Genomic DNA, 16487 nt, shown 5'->3' with positions numbered 1-16487 from the left:
ATATCGACAATAATTATTTTATTTTATTTTTATCTGCAGACGGAGTGGTAAATACCACTTAAAACTCACAAGCCCAAATAAGAGAGTGAGATCATGGGTTCAAACCCGGGACACCACAAAGATCCAACACATAATTTCGACATTTGTCGGTTGAGCTATGTAGGACTTACGGATATAGTAATTGTTTAATATAAACAAAATTATACAAACGGAAGCAACATGATAAGTGGAGTCTAGTGAAGGAAATTATTTGACATACCAATGAGCAGCTGCAACAGAATTTAAAGAACTGAATGAATAATATATGTTGAAGGAAGCTCGAGGATCAATATGGACTTTTTTACTTCTTCCATTGAAAATTCAACTTAATATTTACTGAGAAATATATTGTTTCCTATACAAATTTACTAGTTATTTCCTTTACCAACCAAGTCTTGGCGGTCATTTATAATTTCATATAATAATCCATATGCAAGTATGCTCATCTGACTGAAACAATATTTGTATTTGCTATACACCGTTCAAAAATTCAACTATCTATCAGATAAGACTGACTCGCTCCATGAAAGTAGGAGATCCCTGACAACAGTTGGGAAGTCTACACCAAAAAGATATTTATATTCAGTTCACCTCATGCATATAACAATTGAACTATGACAATTACAGGATGCACAGGAACTTTACCTCGAGCTACTTCTACGGCCACTGAGGGTATATCTATCTGATCTTCAACCAACCTATATACATCAACAAGCTGTATAGAACACAAGTCAGATTCTCCATCACATAATTTGGATTCAATGCAGTCATATTATGACCGAACCACTGCAGTCATGTGATTGGAGCCATTGGATGAAATCAGATGGCTCACATTTGACTCTTTTTATTAAATCCAATTTACCAACATGGTGTTGAGAGAGTTGGTAACATGGAAGCCTAACTCTACAAAAAAAAAAAAAAAAAACTGGTTGTCCCACTGCGATTTGGATATTAGTAATAGCAGGTCCAAATGACCTAAGCTTGTAGAGATACCCTGAGGCACCCATTAGGGCATCAAAGGCCCTAATTGCAATGGGTTAGCAAGATAAGCTATTTTGCTAATATTGAATATGGCTTGTTCAATCATTCATCCGATGACTAATTGCATGATTGCAGTAAACCAAGATTGCAGGCTTAAAGATAGAGGAAAATGCTAGATATCATCGGGACAAACCTCTTCTATATGAAGCTTTGAGTCCTCGGTCAAAGCAAGTAGAAGCTGCCGGCGGATTCCTTCGTCAACAAAGAAAAGGCGAGCTCCATCTTTGATTGTATCAGTAAGGTCCAATTTTTTATTAACTTTCCAGTTTCTCTGGGTTTGCCTGTATAGATATGGTCTAGTGTGTAACATTGGAAGATGAACGGAGGTAACTAAACATGAAATGCAGGTTTTGTTTCTGCAATAATGTTATAAACTTATAATAAAATACATACGTGTTTTTCACTTGCAATGCTGGATTGCTGCTCATCTTGGCCACATTTTCCTTTGCAAGAACAATAAGGTTTTCAAGCCGTTTCCACTGGAAAAGGCCATCTTTGAATAGAACCTAAAAGATTAAGTGAAGTACATCAAATTACGAGCAATATATATTCACATAGCAAGTGTGACTAGGTTAGATTGACAGATATTGATTACTAAGTTATCTCACAGGAAGTGTACAGAAAAGTTCACATAGGTATAAGACCACTTAGATTTAGTGCTTTGACAGGCGGCAAGGAAGAGAGAAAGTGATTTACTAGCAAATCAAGTTTTAAGCACATCTGACTGAATTGCGTGCCCATATATTTTACATGTTTAAGACGGATTTGAAAAGAGAGCTTGTATTGCTTCCATATCCCAGTATAACAGAATAATCTTCCACTACTATAACACAGGTGAATGTTGTGTCATCAATTCATGACTTCTATCTAACCAACTTCAAAATTAAACCCATGACTTCTAAACAACTATATCTAGAATGACCGTGACAAAAAGTACCCTTGGCTCATGAATTTGAATATAATGGGTAAAATGGCATCAATTCATACAGTATGAAACCTTGGAATGCATAGGTCACCTATTTTCAAATCCCCCCTCCTCCAAACAAAACATATGATAGTTGATACCAAGAATGAGCTCTCTTTTGGTTGATAGTCACAGACTAAACAGAATAGTAGTTGTATATTATATGCACAAAAGCAAGTATATACTCTTTGAAAAGCATTACTGACCTGTACGAGTCGTTCACGTAGAGCTGGATTTGGATCTGTTAGTAGTCGCTTAGCCACATATGGATATGCAACCTATTTGACATCCTGATGTTAATGTTGCAGTGACAAATAATGATAGAAAAGGGACAGTTGCCACACCTTTTTTTATTTACAATAACAAACGTATATAGCAAAATATTAGTAATTATTTTTCTTCAAATACATATTATGAAACCGATTTCGTTCTTGAAATACAGCATTATTTAAAAAATTAAAAAAAAACAATTCTTAAAATAAAGTGCATACAACCTTTAAATCAAATTGAAATCCGGACAAGTCAGAAATGGGAATATTTACCTCAAGAAATTTGAAGTCAGGCTTCAGAGTAAAACAGATGCCTTCTTGAGTCAATAAAGAACGAATTACAAGTGAAAACCTTTCTGGGATTCGAATGGGATAATTGTAAACCAACTGGTTAAACTTCCCTGTAGTATATTCATTAAAATATCAGTTGAGAATTTATGAAATTGGGCATGACAAAAAGCTTCTATTCTTGCCTTGTTCCCTCAAAAATGCCAAAGAAACATTGCATCATTAGACGGAAATAATTTGAAAAACCATGATTCCATAAATGATGTTTCATTGACACATTGGTTACGATGCAAAAACAAAATATAATAATAATTAACAGATAACTACTGAATCCTAGATTACCATGAACTCATAATACCAAACTAAACTGAACCATTGTAATGTACAGATATATTACTACTTTATCCCTGTATAAAGCAACAGATTTGTCCCTTTCTTACGATATCTCTGATACCCTCTGCACGTTATCATTGAAGAAAGCTAAGAGGTAAGATGCAACAACAGTCACATAACCTGTACTGTAACTAGGGTCCTTAACTTGATTGGATTTCTTTCTTTCAGATTCAGGCAGTACATAGTATAGTGTCTTGTTATTTTAAATTTCACTTCCAATATAAAAAAGCATTCAAACCAGATTGAGAAAATTTATTTCAAAAACATTAGAGTTTGGATCAAATGGCCGCTGTTAGAATCCTAGAGTATTTTAGATAATCTGGGATTAGTTTCTTATCATAGAATATCTCACAATATTTCTTTAGACTAGTTTTCACATTTCTTTGTTATTTTCAATTTATCATTATTTGTTTCCTTATTTAATTAGGATTTGGAGTCTAATCCTATATTAGTATAAAAGGAGTTAATGTTTAGTTTTTGTATCAAATAATAATAATCATCATCAATCATATCAAACCACATTCATAATTCAAAGTCCGCATTTCTTTCTTTTTTTTAATCTGATACTCTATAACTTAAAATGTCACATGGCAATAATTGTTTATATTAAGTGATGAAGTGAAAATGCCTACCAGTGACACTACGAAAATTAAAATCTGCCAGTCCTTTTCCAGCAGAGTCTTGCCAAATTGCTTCTAAAGCAGGAACTATTGGAGAGACATCAGTCCCTGCTGCCAGGAAGCCTAATCTGGTGAAATCATTAGCCATTTCATAATAGTCCTCATTCACAGCGTGTACAACAGCATCAGTTAAAATCTGTTTATTTTGCTGAAGAAAATGGAAGCAGATAAACATGTCAGCCACAAATTTTTCACTATTCTGCAAGAACAGATAATATAGCATACGATTTAAATTATTATATATATTATTTTATTTTATTTTTTATACACACACATTCAAGACTGGAAAAATTAGAAAAAGAAAGCATGTGGCATGATTACCAGTTGACTCTTTATTAGTGTACAAACATTTTTATGCAGTTTCATGTAATTAGGAAGACAGGTTTGATTTGAAGAGATTTTGTAAGCCATTATCTCCTTGTAATATCTTAATTAGGTTGGATTGGATATATTCTAATATGTGTTGTAAACATTCAGCAAACTTTGTAATCAGAAAATTAATATTTAGACTCTTTTCCTCTCTTTTCAAGTTGGAATTAGAACTCTTGATTTGGGAAACTTTGCTTCCATGGTAGAACCCTAGCTCCATTTCAGCCAGCCCTTAGGTGCTTTCATTACAATTCAGCTTTCTTTTCAACTTCACCATGCGCAGCCATCGCTGACAACTGCCAGAAGTTGCTTGGGAAAGCATTTCATGCACCTCCAGTTGTGCTTCTCATCATTGGCACGTGCTAAAAGTCCCACCGTCTCATTCTTTATTTGCAACACCACTAGCATAGAACAGGTCGTCAACATTCTGTGGTTCTATTTCAGGGTCGATTGGTTCCAACTCTAAATCATTTTACTAATATTTGAAAGCCCCAGACTATTGCTTGTATGCTACACTCTTCTGTTTGAATCCACACCACTTTAACAAGAAATCATCCCCTATACTGTTGAACCACAATGACCTCTTCATATTGCAGGGTTCATATCATAGAAAATGGATCATCAGGCAATTAGATTGACAATCATCATGATATCATCACCAAATCACCATGTCTTATCTCCAGGGATGTCACTTTCAAGATAGAGTCCTTTTACGCTAGTTCTCAACTTCAGGAGCAGAATAGTCTAGAAGTTCACTCTCTTGAGTCGTCACCTCTTAGACTAATGTTGGATCATCTTGTGCATGATTTGCATTTTCTTCTGGTACTTCTTCTGAGGACAATAGTACTCATAATTAAGGACCCTCAACCAGTATTAGTTCCAATATTAGTATCAATTTCGAACAAAACCAGAGATTGGAACTGATATCAGTACCAATATCAGAGATGGCAAAAACCCAACTTGATCCAACAACTAGGGAAGTCAATTTGCCCCCGTGAGTAGGGATCCCATCAAGACTGCCCTATTTGGGGCCTGCAGGAGGCATTTTTTTCCCGTGAGGACAGGAACGGGGAAGAAAATCCCTCCAAAGAAAGTTTGGGGATGGTGATGGCCCCCACCATGTAGGTCCCCTTCCCCAACAATATCCTCTACAAATATGTTACAAGTACGATTTTCTTGTCATTTTTCCTTTTTTTTTTTAAAAAAAAAAACATAATTTAAACAAATTAACACATCACATTACTCTTGTTCCCATTATTTCCAAAAAAAATCCCGTGTAGATCGAAATTCATCCTAAAAATAATATAGAATTTACAACTTTTTTATGTTGTTAGATCCTCACGGGAAAGGGACGGGAGAAAATCTCCTTGTGTTCAGAATGGGGGACATTTTGAGGGGCAGGAGAGTACGCCCGTCCCCACCCTGCCCCGTTGACATCCCTGCAAACAACAACTTATGTCATCAAAATTAAAGGTGTTTAGGAACTTTATCAAGGAGAAATTTGATAGTGGTCTCATAGCTATGACGTACATTCCTACAAGGCTTCTGTTGGCAAATGTATTAATCAAAGGACTTCCTACAGAGAAACTTCAAGAACTAACTTGCAATATAGGAATGATAGAAACAGATATAACTCACCAGTTAGAGAGTGTATTGTGTGCATAATCATAACAATTATCGGGATTTGACTCTATTATTGTACAGATTTCTTTTTTGTAGTTTCCTGTCTTTTATTAGATATTATTCTCTTGTAATTCCCTAGTTAACAGACTTGATATAGCCTATATATTGTAATCTATTTATTTCTATCAAACTTAACTCCACAGCTGTCTGGTGAAGAAACACAACTAAACATTTCATTACATGATATTTACAAGAAGGAGACACAATTACTGGTAGCCATAGAAGGACTAACACAATTTTTTTTCCTCCATGCTAAGCATGTGAAGAATTACCTGACTAAGAACAGCAACATTGCCAAAGTCCACATATGCAATCCGTCCATCACGCATGGCAAAAATATTTCCAGGGTGAGGGTCTCCATGAAATAATCCAAATTCCAACAATTGTCTAAGGGCAGCACTCACACCAATTGTTAGAAATCCATCTAGATCAATACCACCTTCTTTAATTGCCTGGGTAACAAGATGAAAACTTATTAATCCATGAAATATAACAAACCACTTTCACTGACAACAGATACAATATATTGTAAAGGCATCAACAATCCAAGTAAACAAACCTGTGGATTGGTGCACCTAATACCATCAATCCATTCCATCACTAATACACGTGGCCCAGAAAGTTGTTTGTAAACCAGAGGAATTTTGACAGTAGGGTCGTTTTTAAAATTTTCTAGAAAATCTTCAATATTGCGGGCTTCCTGAAATAAAAAGAGGGAAATCAGAACATTTGTTTAGAACATATATACTGAGAAAAACACACTCAATATGCCAAGCAATGCTCTTATTTGATGCTTTAAGAAGTTCAAAGCAGAAAATAAACTACTATGACAAGCACAAAAGGTTCTGAAAGTTACCAATGTATAATCAAGCTCTTCCAAAAGCTTTTCGCCAAATTCATCAACAATCAGCTCGGCATTACAACCCAGTTTCTGTATACTGATGCCGTTTAAGAATGAAGCTAAAGTACGAAACAGGAAAAGATCTCGATAAATTATGGGCTCTATCCCGGGCCTTTGGACCTGCATCACCAAGCTATGTCTTTAGAAGTGGATTTTCCCCTTTGCTTATATTTTAGTAAGATATATGAATCACTTTCATAACATACTTAAACAAAGCCAAATTTTTCAATCATAAATAGAAGACAGCAAAACGAGTCTAACTTTTTTTTGGTGGTGGCCGGGATTCGAACCCCAGACCTTGCATATTTTATGCATTGTCCATACCAACTGAGCTAATTTCACGAGGACCAAAACGAGTCTAACTAGAAAGGGGGGAAAGGGTCAAAATTTGTATACCAACAAAAATAAACAAACAAAGAAACAAATGAAAGTAACTGAACTGGAACAGTATGGGTAAGAAAATATCAAAAAATCACCCCAACATGATGAAAAAGTATAATAAAGTGCATGTGATTCAGGCAACAGCAGGAAATAAAACCATTATGAAAGTCTAAAGGTGATGGCTCAAGTACTGCAGTTATAAAAGTGAAAAAGCTAAACATGTAAATTTTAAGAATATTAGTTGATCAAGCTATGGAGACTGCAATATAATCTGATGCCATGTCAGAACTTCTAAAAACCATGTAATAAGGGCTAAATTGGAAAAGCATAACAGAAATTTAATACAAGGTGAGTTCAATGAAACCTTTATAGCAACATCCTCGCCAGTGGCACGTAAAGTAGCACGGTAAACTTGACCTAAACTCGCAGCTGCTATAGTCTCTGATGAGATGCTGCTGAAAACAGTTTCAAGGGGCTGACCCAGTTCTTCCTCTATGATACCGAAGGCAATCTAAGACATTATTATGCCATACATCAGATGATAATTCTATGCTAACCACTTAGCATAAAATAGATTAAAAAACAGTTGAGGCTCGGTAATTAGATTTACTTGATTGGGAAATGAAGGGACATCGTCTTGAAGAATGCAAAGTTCACTCATATAATCTTCTCTAATGATATCTGGCCTGTTTGCAAGGACCTGTCAAATGAAAGAAAATCTATGATCAACTGGTAAACACAAAACAAATGTTTGACAGAACTGAACAACAACACACCTGACCAGCTTTAATAAATGAAGGCCCCAGATCACACAAGAGGTTCCTAAGCTGTCGAGCACGAAATGGAACAACTTCTTCATCTCTTCCAACAAGGAAATCATACACCAAGGCAGACCAATACAAGCCCAGACTCAAAACTATCTCCACTCCTCGTGAAATTAGAGACAAAATAGATCCTCTTGATCCTAATACCTTATTCCTCACCTAACAGACAACAGGGGAAAAAATAATCAAACAAAATTTTCTTCGATTAGGAAACAAACATTCACCATATTGAAATAATTTTGTTTAGTTCCACTACCCTCCCATGCTGAGATCAACCTATCCCCTTTCAATCAACAAGAATAACGAAAATGTACAGTGACAATATTTCCATCTTATACTAGAATGCTTGACATGTTAATAGTACAGAATAATGTGAAGCTTTCTAAATTGGTGATAAATAAAGTATACTCTAAGTACATTCACTACAGTGATAGTAGGTTGTTAATTCTGTAATGAAAAGAAAATATTAAAAAATAAAAATAATGGATGAAAACAACGCCCAAACAGCCCTACTCTCAATGGTTTTTCCCATACAAATGAAGTTATTATTGCATTGTTAAGGGACCCAAACCCCTTCCTACATGTTAATTAAAATACACAAAAAATAAAAGTTTTTTTAACATGCAAATATTAGTCATTGGTAAATTAGTAGTTGTTACGTTTATTAGTTTTCAGGGTTTAAATTTTATTCAGCATCTCTAGAACCGGACTACCAACTTAGAACTAGTATCCAATAAATAAATAAGTTGACTGTGACCAGCACCCAATTTTGTTTTCCCAAAGAGACCCTGCTCTCAAGTTCAACAAGGTTTATCCCATACACATAAAGTGAGGATCTCATTGTTAAGGGACCCAAACCCATTCCTACATGTTAATTGATGGTATGTTTGGATAGATAATTTTGGAGTTGAAGGGTGGGGATGATTTTTTTTCTTTTTTAAATTAAGAAATCTATTAAATGTTTCTAAAAAGAAATTAAGTGTGGTTGAAATGTTATATGATCATATAAAATCTCGAATATATAACGAAACATAGACTTAACCCTTCAAGACAATCCAAAATTCTAAAATATCAAGTGTTATGTTTGTTAGTTTTAAATTCGAATTGATCCTCCTTGTTAAAACTTCTCCGACGTCTCTCAGATCACCAATCTAGCTACCTACTTGACACTTGTGTCTCTTAGCTCAACAACCAAACTAACTAGTTGGACCATCACTCAAGTGCCAAATAAGTTGAGTGTGACTAGCACCTAAAATTCAAAAGTAATAAAACAAAAATAAAATAAGTTGAGTTATGTTGTCGTTAATAGTTAAAAAGCTACTATTTTCTCAAGCGTTAGCCAAACACAATTAAGGGTCTGCTTAGATTGTTTGGATTAACTTATTTGAGATTATCTACTAGCACAAGCACTTGTGAGAGTGTTCGGGAGAAGTTACGAAAACAGCTTATTTTTTAGCTTATGAAAAATAGCTTATGCAAATAAATAAGCTTTTATGTTAATTCATAAATCATAAGTTCTCGCTAACGAAAATTGTATCTTCATAAGCTGATTTTTCATAACTACCTTGACAAGCTTACGAATAATGCATAAAAGCTTGTTTATTTACATAAGCTGTTTTGCATAAGCTCAGAAATAAGTCAATCCAAATGGGCCGTATTTGGAAGAACTTATGAAAACAGCTTATGACATGTGCATAAGCTCAGCTTATTTTCATAAGTTCTCCAAAATAGACTAAGAGAACAATTTAACTTCATTTTATGACTTGTTTTAGAAATAGCTCGTATTGTATACATAAACACTTGTAACTATAAGCTGCAATGAACGATAAACTTGAATGATAACGCAAAACACAGCAAGAATGCTAAAATAAAAAAAACGTACAATCTCAGGTGAGTACTTGCGGAAAGGTATACAAACACCACGCTCAATATCAAGCTGCTCCAACGCACTATTATTCGACTTTGAATTACTCGGCAGCTGCAACGGCCTCACAACAGCACCGTTTCCCGTCGTCGACGCCAAATTCGAAATTCGCACTCGCCGTACATTCTTCCGATTACTTCCCGGCGAAATAGTCAATTGAGGAGAAACTGTGTACAAAGAGTTGACGCAGAAGGATTCCATGGAGATTGAAGATGAATAGAATTGAGATTTTGAGAACCCTAATTTGAAGAAGAAATTTGGGGCATTTTGATGCTGAAAGATGAAGATGAAGATTCTGAGAGTGAATAAGTTGAGAAGTTAGTTATTTTGAAAATTAGTTTTTGATTTAAATACGGAAATTGGGATGTGAGAAAAGTGTGAGGGTGGGGTTGGGAGGGAAAGGACAGCCACATGAAAGAAGTTCCAAAAATTTACAATGCTTTGCATTTTGTGGTCTACCGTCTACGTGGCCTAATAGAAAAACATTCATAAATGCATGTGCTTTTTTTTTTTTTTAAATTTGGTAAGAATGGTTGTTATAAATGGATAACAATAGATGAATGTTATGTGCATAAGTCAATTAGCAAGGATAATATATTTTTTTTTTTGTTTTTATTTTTGAAGAAGCGATAATACATTGTTATATGTAAGAAATGACGTTCGAATCCTAAACATCTTATATATTCATCTTAAAAGATGAATTTTAGACTCTAAGTTATTTGTCTAAAGAAATCATCTTTAGAGTAGATAAATAGAGAATTAAGATTTAAACATGCGATCCTACATATATATATAATATGATGTTCCTATCAATGGGGAGCATAATGGAGACTAGAGGAATGTATTTTAACACCCTTTTCTAATTCATAGCATTTTATCATATAAAGGAGACAAAATTGATAAAAAAATAAAATAAAATTCTATTTACACTATACATGGATTTTTTTTTACATGAGAAAAAGAGAAGAAAAAAAAAAAAGAAAACTGGTATAAAGAGAAAAAAAGACCCTTTTGTGGTATTCAAAACGAAGTGTGGAAGAAAGACAAGATAAGTGGTTCATGAACAACGATTAAGAGTTTGACGTCATTTGCTCTCGGCTTGGCTATAATATTTGCATGGTGGTTCCTTCACGAAAAATACGATGTAAGGAAGCGTGTTTCAATTTTCACATAAAATTGATGGATAGACACCAAAAGTTGGCATAATGAAGTTGGCATAATGATGAGATCTATCAATACTTATTACTCCCTCCGTTTCAAAATATAAGCAAAATTAATGTGGTCCATATTATGAACCACATACATCATTAAATAAATAAACTTAAAAAGTGAATTTTGCTTATATTTTGAAACGGATGGAGTAATTGTCACCGAATGCATCACATACAAAAAGTCTAAAAAAAACATACTCCCTCCGTTTCAAAATGAGTGTCGCTTTAGCCAAAAAAAATTGTTTCAAAATGAGTGTCGCTTTCAGTTTCCAATGCAATAATAATTTTTTCTTTTCAATTGTACCCTCCAAATAATACTTTGCACACTAGTTTCAAATTATTACTTTTAAAACTAACTAATAGTTAATAAGGATAATTTGGTAAAATAATCATTCTCTTTCTTTTAATCATTGCATTTCTTAATATGTGTGTAAACACCTAAAACGACACTCATTTTGAAACAGAGGGAGTAATTTTTTGAAACCTACGTACCAATAAAGACTAAGGCCCCGTTTGGATTGGCTTATTTTGAGCTTATGTGAGCTTATCTACTCCCATAAGCCTTTTTAAAGATGTTTGGGTAAATAAATAAAAATAGCTTATCATAGTTTCATAAGCTGCTTATGTCATATTTTAATAAGCCTAAATTTTCAGCTTACCCTCCGGCTTAACAAGGAGCTTATGAATTTATGTAACCTCCTTCGATTCTCTCTGAATCCACTTTTTTGAAACATATATTTTAATTATAATGTTAGTTATCTTTGGCGGTGCATGAGTAACAAAATTGCTATATACTTATCTTAAGTAGCACACGTACCTAAGATTTTTTTTTTGAAGAAAGATTTTTATTATTTGAAGATTTTTATTATTTTTTTGTTACGTAACAAAATGAAACTGAATAAAAAAACAAATTTAACTTGTCTTTTTTTGCTAACAAACTGTACCCTAATATCTATATATGGTAAGTTTATTTACACCTTTAATGTTAATTTTGTCTTATATGAATATTGATATTTTTTTAAGGACGAATATTGATTATACTATATATATAATTATAATTAATATATTATAATATTGTTTTTTACATCTTGATTAATTTGATAAAAAAAATCTTGATAATTGTGGTTCGATTCTTTGATTTTTTTTGTTAAATTAAAAATATTTAAAATTTTGATAATTGCTTATGTAATGTCACATCTAAACACTTCAATTTATGTAAGTACTTTTTAGTGTACATATCCAAACATAAATAGCTTATCAAGTATAAGAGCTTATGATGTAAGCTCTAATGTTATAAGTCATAATGCTATAAGCATCTATATAAGTTGTTTATCCAAACGGGGCCTAATTCAAACCAAAAGAGATCTCAACATGAACCACATTTGAAATGCATATACCGCTATAAATGCAAATTGGAACAAGTTTTCATAGAATTATCAACCGACTCAACATAATCCAAGAAATTAATTGATTGTAAAACCCCCTTTTATCCCTATAACAACACGAGTGTAGTCCCAGACAATTTTGTCAAAGGTCTTATTGATATCAAGTGTAAGAGCCACATCAGCTATTCACCCCTGATCTATCGGGTGCATAAGTTGACTAATTATCTGAAATTCGTGCAACACCACAACCATTACAGCAGAATACCGACCTCCCTTCAATACTCCTGGAGCAGCTGATGTAGTTCTACGAGTACATATGTTCCTGCGAATATGTTGCCTTTTGTTTCTCCATTACATTACATTACATTACATTCGTGTCATGGGCTCCTAGCGTGCAATACTCAATTGTCATTGCTCTTCTCGAAATGGTCTCTCAACTCTTTTTTGTATTGACTGTATATTCATTGCAAATAATTCTTGGGTAATGAGAGGAAACATGTTTGCAAAAGCTCTCAACTCTAACCTGAAACACACACAATCCAATCTTTGATTGCCAGGGATTTAGGACCAATCTATCAAATACAAACAAAATTGACTCCATGTTTGCAAAAGCTCTCAAATTCTCCCTACTACAATTCAGCGTCATTGACTAATTCTTTTTTGTACTGAGCTCTACTATTTTTAATCCACTTTCTTGGGGAACAAGTTATTAATGGTACTACTAGTAACCATACAATCTCATTTCATTCCCTCGCGGTGAGTTTACACTTAGAAAGAAGAAGAAGAAAAATAGAGAGACTCAGCGGTTAAAACCACAAAGGGAGAAGTCAGCAAGAAGAGAAACAACTTATGATTAATCTAATTCGTCAGAAATGCTAATAAAATACTAGTTTTAAAATCATCAGGACCCGGGCAGTTATCTCGTTTAACGAAGCACGTGACATAATAGGAAGAAGAAGAAGAAAACAGGTGAATGGTCGATTAAATCAGTGCAAGTTTGTAAAACTGTGTCATCGACGTGACATGAGAAGGGCGTAATAGAAAAAGTGGAAAAAAAAATGTTTTCTCTAATCTTTCTTCACAATGGGTTGTCTGCTCCCACTTTTTTTTAAGTATCTCTTTGTCATCCTCGTTAGTTAATTGCATTGTTATTCTATCTATATCCATTATTTAATTTTATCTTTTTTAGATAAATAATTATTTAACGAGTTGTGTTTATTAATAAATCAATGATTTATTTTTATGATTTGGCTTTATTTAATTGTTTTATCAAAAATTGCCGCTGACGCTTCTTCGGTGCCGCCGTCGCCCGGAGGAAGAAATTTTTGTTCCTCCGGACGAGTGACTCGTTCCAACTCCGAAAATCCTAGGCTTGTCTCGTTAGAAGACACTCAGAAGAAATCTGAACTGAAGGATAAGGGAAAGAAAGCTGCTAAAGGTGAAGGTTAAGAGCTTTAGATGTTCTTACAAGGCAAAAGTAGAGGATAGCAAAATCTAAGACTTTCGCTATGAACGATTTGGTCTAGAAAGTTATCTTACCTATGGATAAGAGAGATCAAAATCTTGGAAAATGGTCACCTAGTTGGGAAGGACCATGGAAAGTTCTAAAGGTATTTTCGAATAATGCTTACGAGATCGAAGAGTTAGCGGATGATAATCGAATTATGCGCATAAATGGAAAGTATTTGAAAAAATATAAACCATTACTACAAGAAATCAAAATAACGCAAAACTAATTTGATTCGAAAATATAAAAGTTGGCATTAATAGATTAAAGCCACTAATGGGCAAAGTACAAAAGTGTCGAATGATTAAAACATTAAGTGAGGGTTTCATTACATAACATTCGACACATACATTACAAGAAAGATAAAAAGCCCTAATATAAGCTAAAGGCCAAAGAAGATTGGGCCAAAACTGAATGTTCTTCGAAAGTAGCGAAGTTCGCTGTCGAATCGGCAGAGGATACATACTTCAGTTTGGGAGTATTCATAGTCATCCCCAGGAGCAGGCCAGTTGTAACCTGTCAGCCTTCCATCTCCCTTGCAGGTGTCTTTTCATGGGCAGAGAGTCCTGAGAACTAAACCTTCTGGCATACACCTACTCCAAAAGAGAGAACGAGTACGAGCCAAATAAGGGGTTCCCCAGCCAGTCATATGCAAACGAAACGCACTTAACTTTTGTGCCCGAAAAAACCTGGTAAAGGTGGAGATAGCTTCTTTGATGTTCTCACCTCCTGCATCAAAAGCATCTAGCAGTGCTAAGAAGTTACCCGCGCTTTTGACTCCAGCAGTTGACGCAATATTCAGGACGCGTCGAACCTCTATTACATCAGGCTCATAATGATACATGAGACTATATGCACGCAATATGCAGTAATATGCATGCCCGTTCTCAATCATCAAATTGAAAAAGTTCACTTGGTTGAGGGTTAATTCATCATCATCAATCCAGTTTACATACTCTGGGGGCAAAGCCCTAAGAACAGTGGGGAGTTTGCATACCCTTGCACGAGTTTTTGAAGTTGGCATAAGATGATGAGCACCAAACTCAACAACTTTCTTCGTGACGAGGATGAGTTCATCGTCACTTAATCGCTCCATAGTTTCAAAGAATGTGAAGAAGAAAATGATATACAAATAGTGCGTTCTCTGAGAAATGATGGAGATAAAAGATTAGAAGGAAGATGAGGAAGAAGAAAGGTTTGTTTATATAAGTGTGTGGGGGTTTTTAGAGAAATTATGGTTAACCTTTGGTTTAATTAATCAAACAAAGCCACGTGGCCACTCCCCAAAATGGGGTTTTCGAAGAAGTGAGAAGTTGAAAGGTTTTGGTTTAGAGGGTTTTTTTACCTTTAATCCTCCATTTTTTTAGGGGATAAAACTTTTTCGTTTTTTCTGGATTATTTTCTCTTGTGTTCCTCGTATTGAAAGGAAAAGGACCCTTTTTAGTTTCTCAAAACGGATCGAACCGTTAGATATAAAAAAAAAAATTACAATCGCAGAAACAACTAATACAAGGGGATCGAAGCACTTAAGAACTATAAAGCACAAAAGTTTTTAACCTCAAAACTCAGTGGTGAAGTTCGCTAAGTCTAACCATCTCTGCGCCCAGGCAAGTCAACCACAATGTGACCCGAAATGAGTTCCAACTCAATAGCAAATTGAATGAATTTGGGTTCAGGGCAAAAAAAAAATTGGTAGTTGAGTTAGTAAAGTGCGAAGAATTTTCTTTGTCTTCACTTTGCTTCACCTTCTTCAAGAGAAGCGTCAGCTTTTACCTTCGATAACTCTCTTCCTTCGATTGCATCCCTCTTTCCAGATGATAGCAATAAATCTAGAGATACATCGAGATGTAGGGAAAGAGGTGACAAAGTTTCGTCATGGAAGAGAATAAGGAGAAAGTATGAAGAATGGACGAATTGAAGAGGGAAAGAAGAAAATGTCCATGCCTTTTTTATAAACTTCAGATGATCAACAGGTGTCAACAGATCTCAGGTTGACAGTTAACAAAAGCAGAAAAGAGTGGTAGTTCCTAAGTACGGAACATGACCCATTACGCGGGATTTCATAACATAATAAAAGGTTTTTCAACTGCCTTTGGATGTTGGTGATAGTGATGTTATCTGTTTCGACGGAAAGATATGTTCGACGAAGTTCAAAAACATATTTTTCTTCTTCTATATTAATATATAAACGAAAAAGACATTTTCGGAGGGCAATTTGTTAGCCTGTATTTTTGACAAGCTACAATAAATGCAGTCAATTAACGTTGACTTAAGTTTTGAAGAAATCTGAAAGAGTTCGACGCACAAGCTGGATCGAGTTTATGAACTTAGAGAGAATACAACATATCAACTAATTGTTCACAGTATTTTGAAGTGGACGTCGTTTACTGCAACAAAGAGATAATGAAACTCACGAGTCTAAAGTTCATAATAATTTGAGTTGATTGACGTTTGATACATCGAATGGATAATGCAGCCCACATATTAGGGGCTTGTAGTATCATGGTTAACTATAACATAAGACCTAGTACATAGTTTGATCTTTACAACGAAGAGATAATGTGGTATGTATGCCCATAGTGAAATATAGATTTGTGAGGTGAGACCTTGACTCAATGAGATGTGTTA

The 16487-nt window shown here is 34.5% G+C and overlaps 1 protein-coding gene across 1 annotated transcript; it reads right to left on the bottom strand.

Moving 5' to 3' along the window:
- Positions 1-325: 325 nt before the first annotated feature.
- On the bottom strand, positions 326-10076 carry ACDO1 (Protein kinase superfamily protein). The gene is made up of 14 exons (XM_085704556.1): positions 9715-10076; positions 7785-7991; positions 7619-7708; positions 7373-7519; positions 6583-6747; positions 6286-6426; positions 5999-6178; positions 3627-3822; positions 2587-2714; positions 2251-2322; positions 1474-1586; positions 1214-1361; positions 685-754; positions 326-598 (listed from the first exon to the last, which is right to left on the bottom strand). Exons 1-14 carry the CDS (start codon positions 9955-9957, stop codon positions 534-536), a joined length of 1965 nt encoding a protein of 654 aa, XP_085560682.1. The 5' UTR covers positions 9958-10076; the 3' UTR covers positions 326-533.
- Between the last annotated feature and the right edge of the window lie 6411 nt (positions 10077-16487).

This window comes from Medicago sativa, chromosome 1 (genome assembly GCF_051527215.1).
Source record: "Medicago sativa cultivar Bolivia chromosome 1, Bolivia_mono, whole genome shotgun sequence".
NCBI lineage: Eukaryota > Viridiplantae > Streptophyta > Magnoliopsida > Fabales > Fabaceae > Medicago > Medicago sativa.
This window is presented reverse-complemented; position numbering and strand designations above follow the sequence as displayed.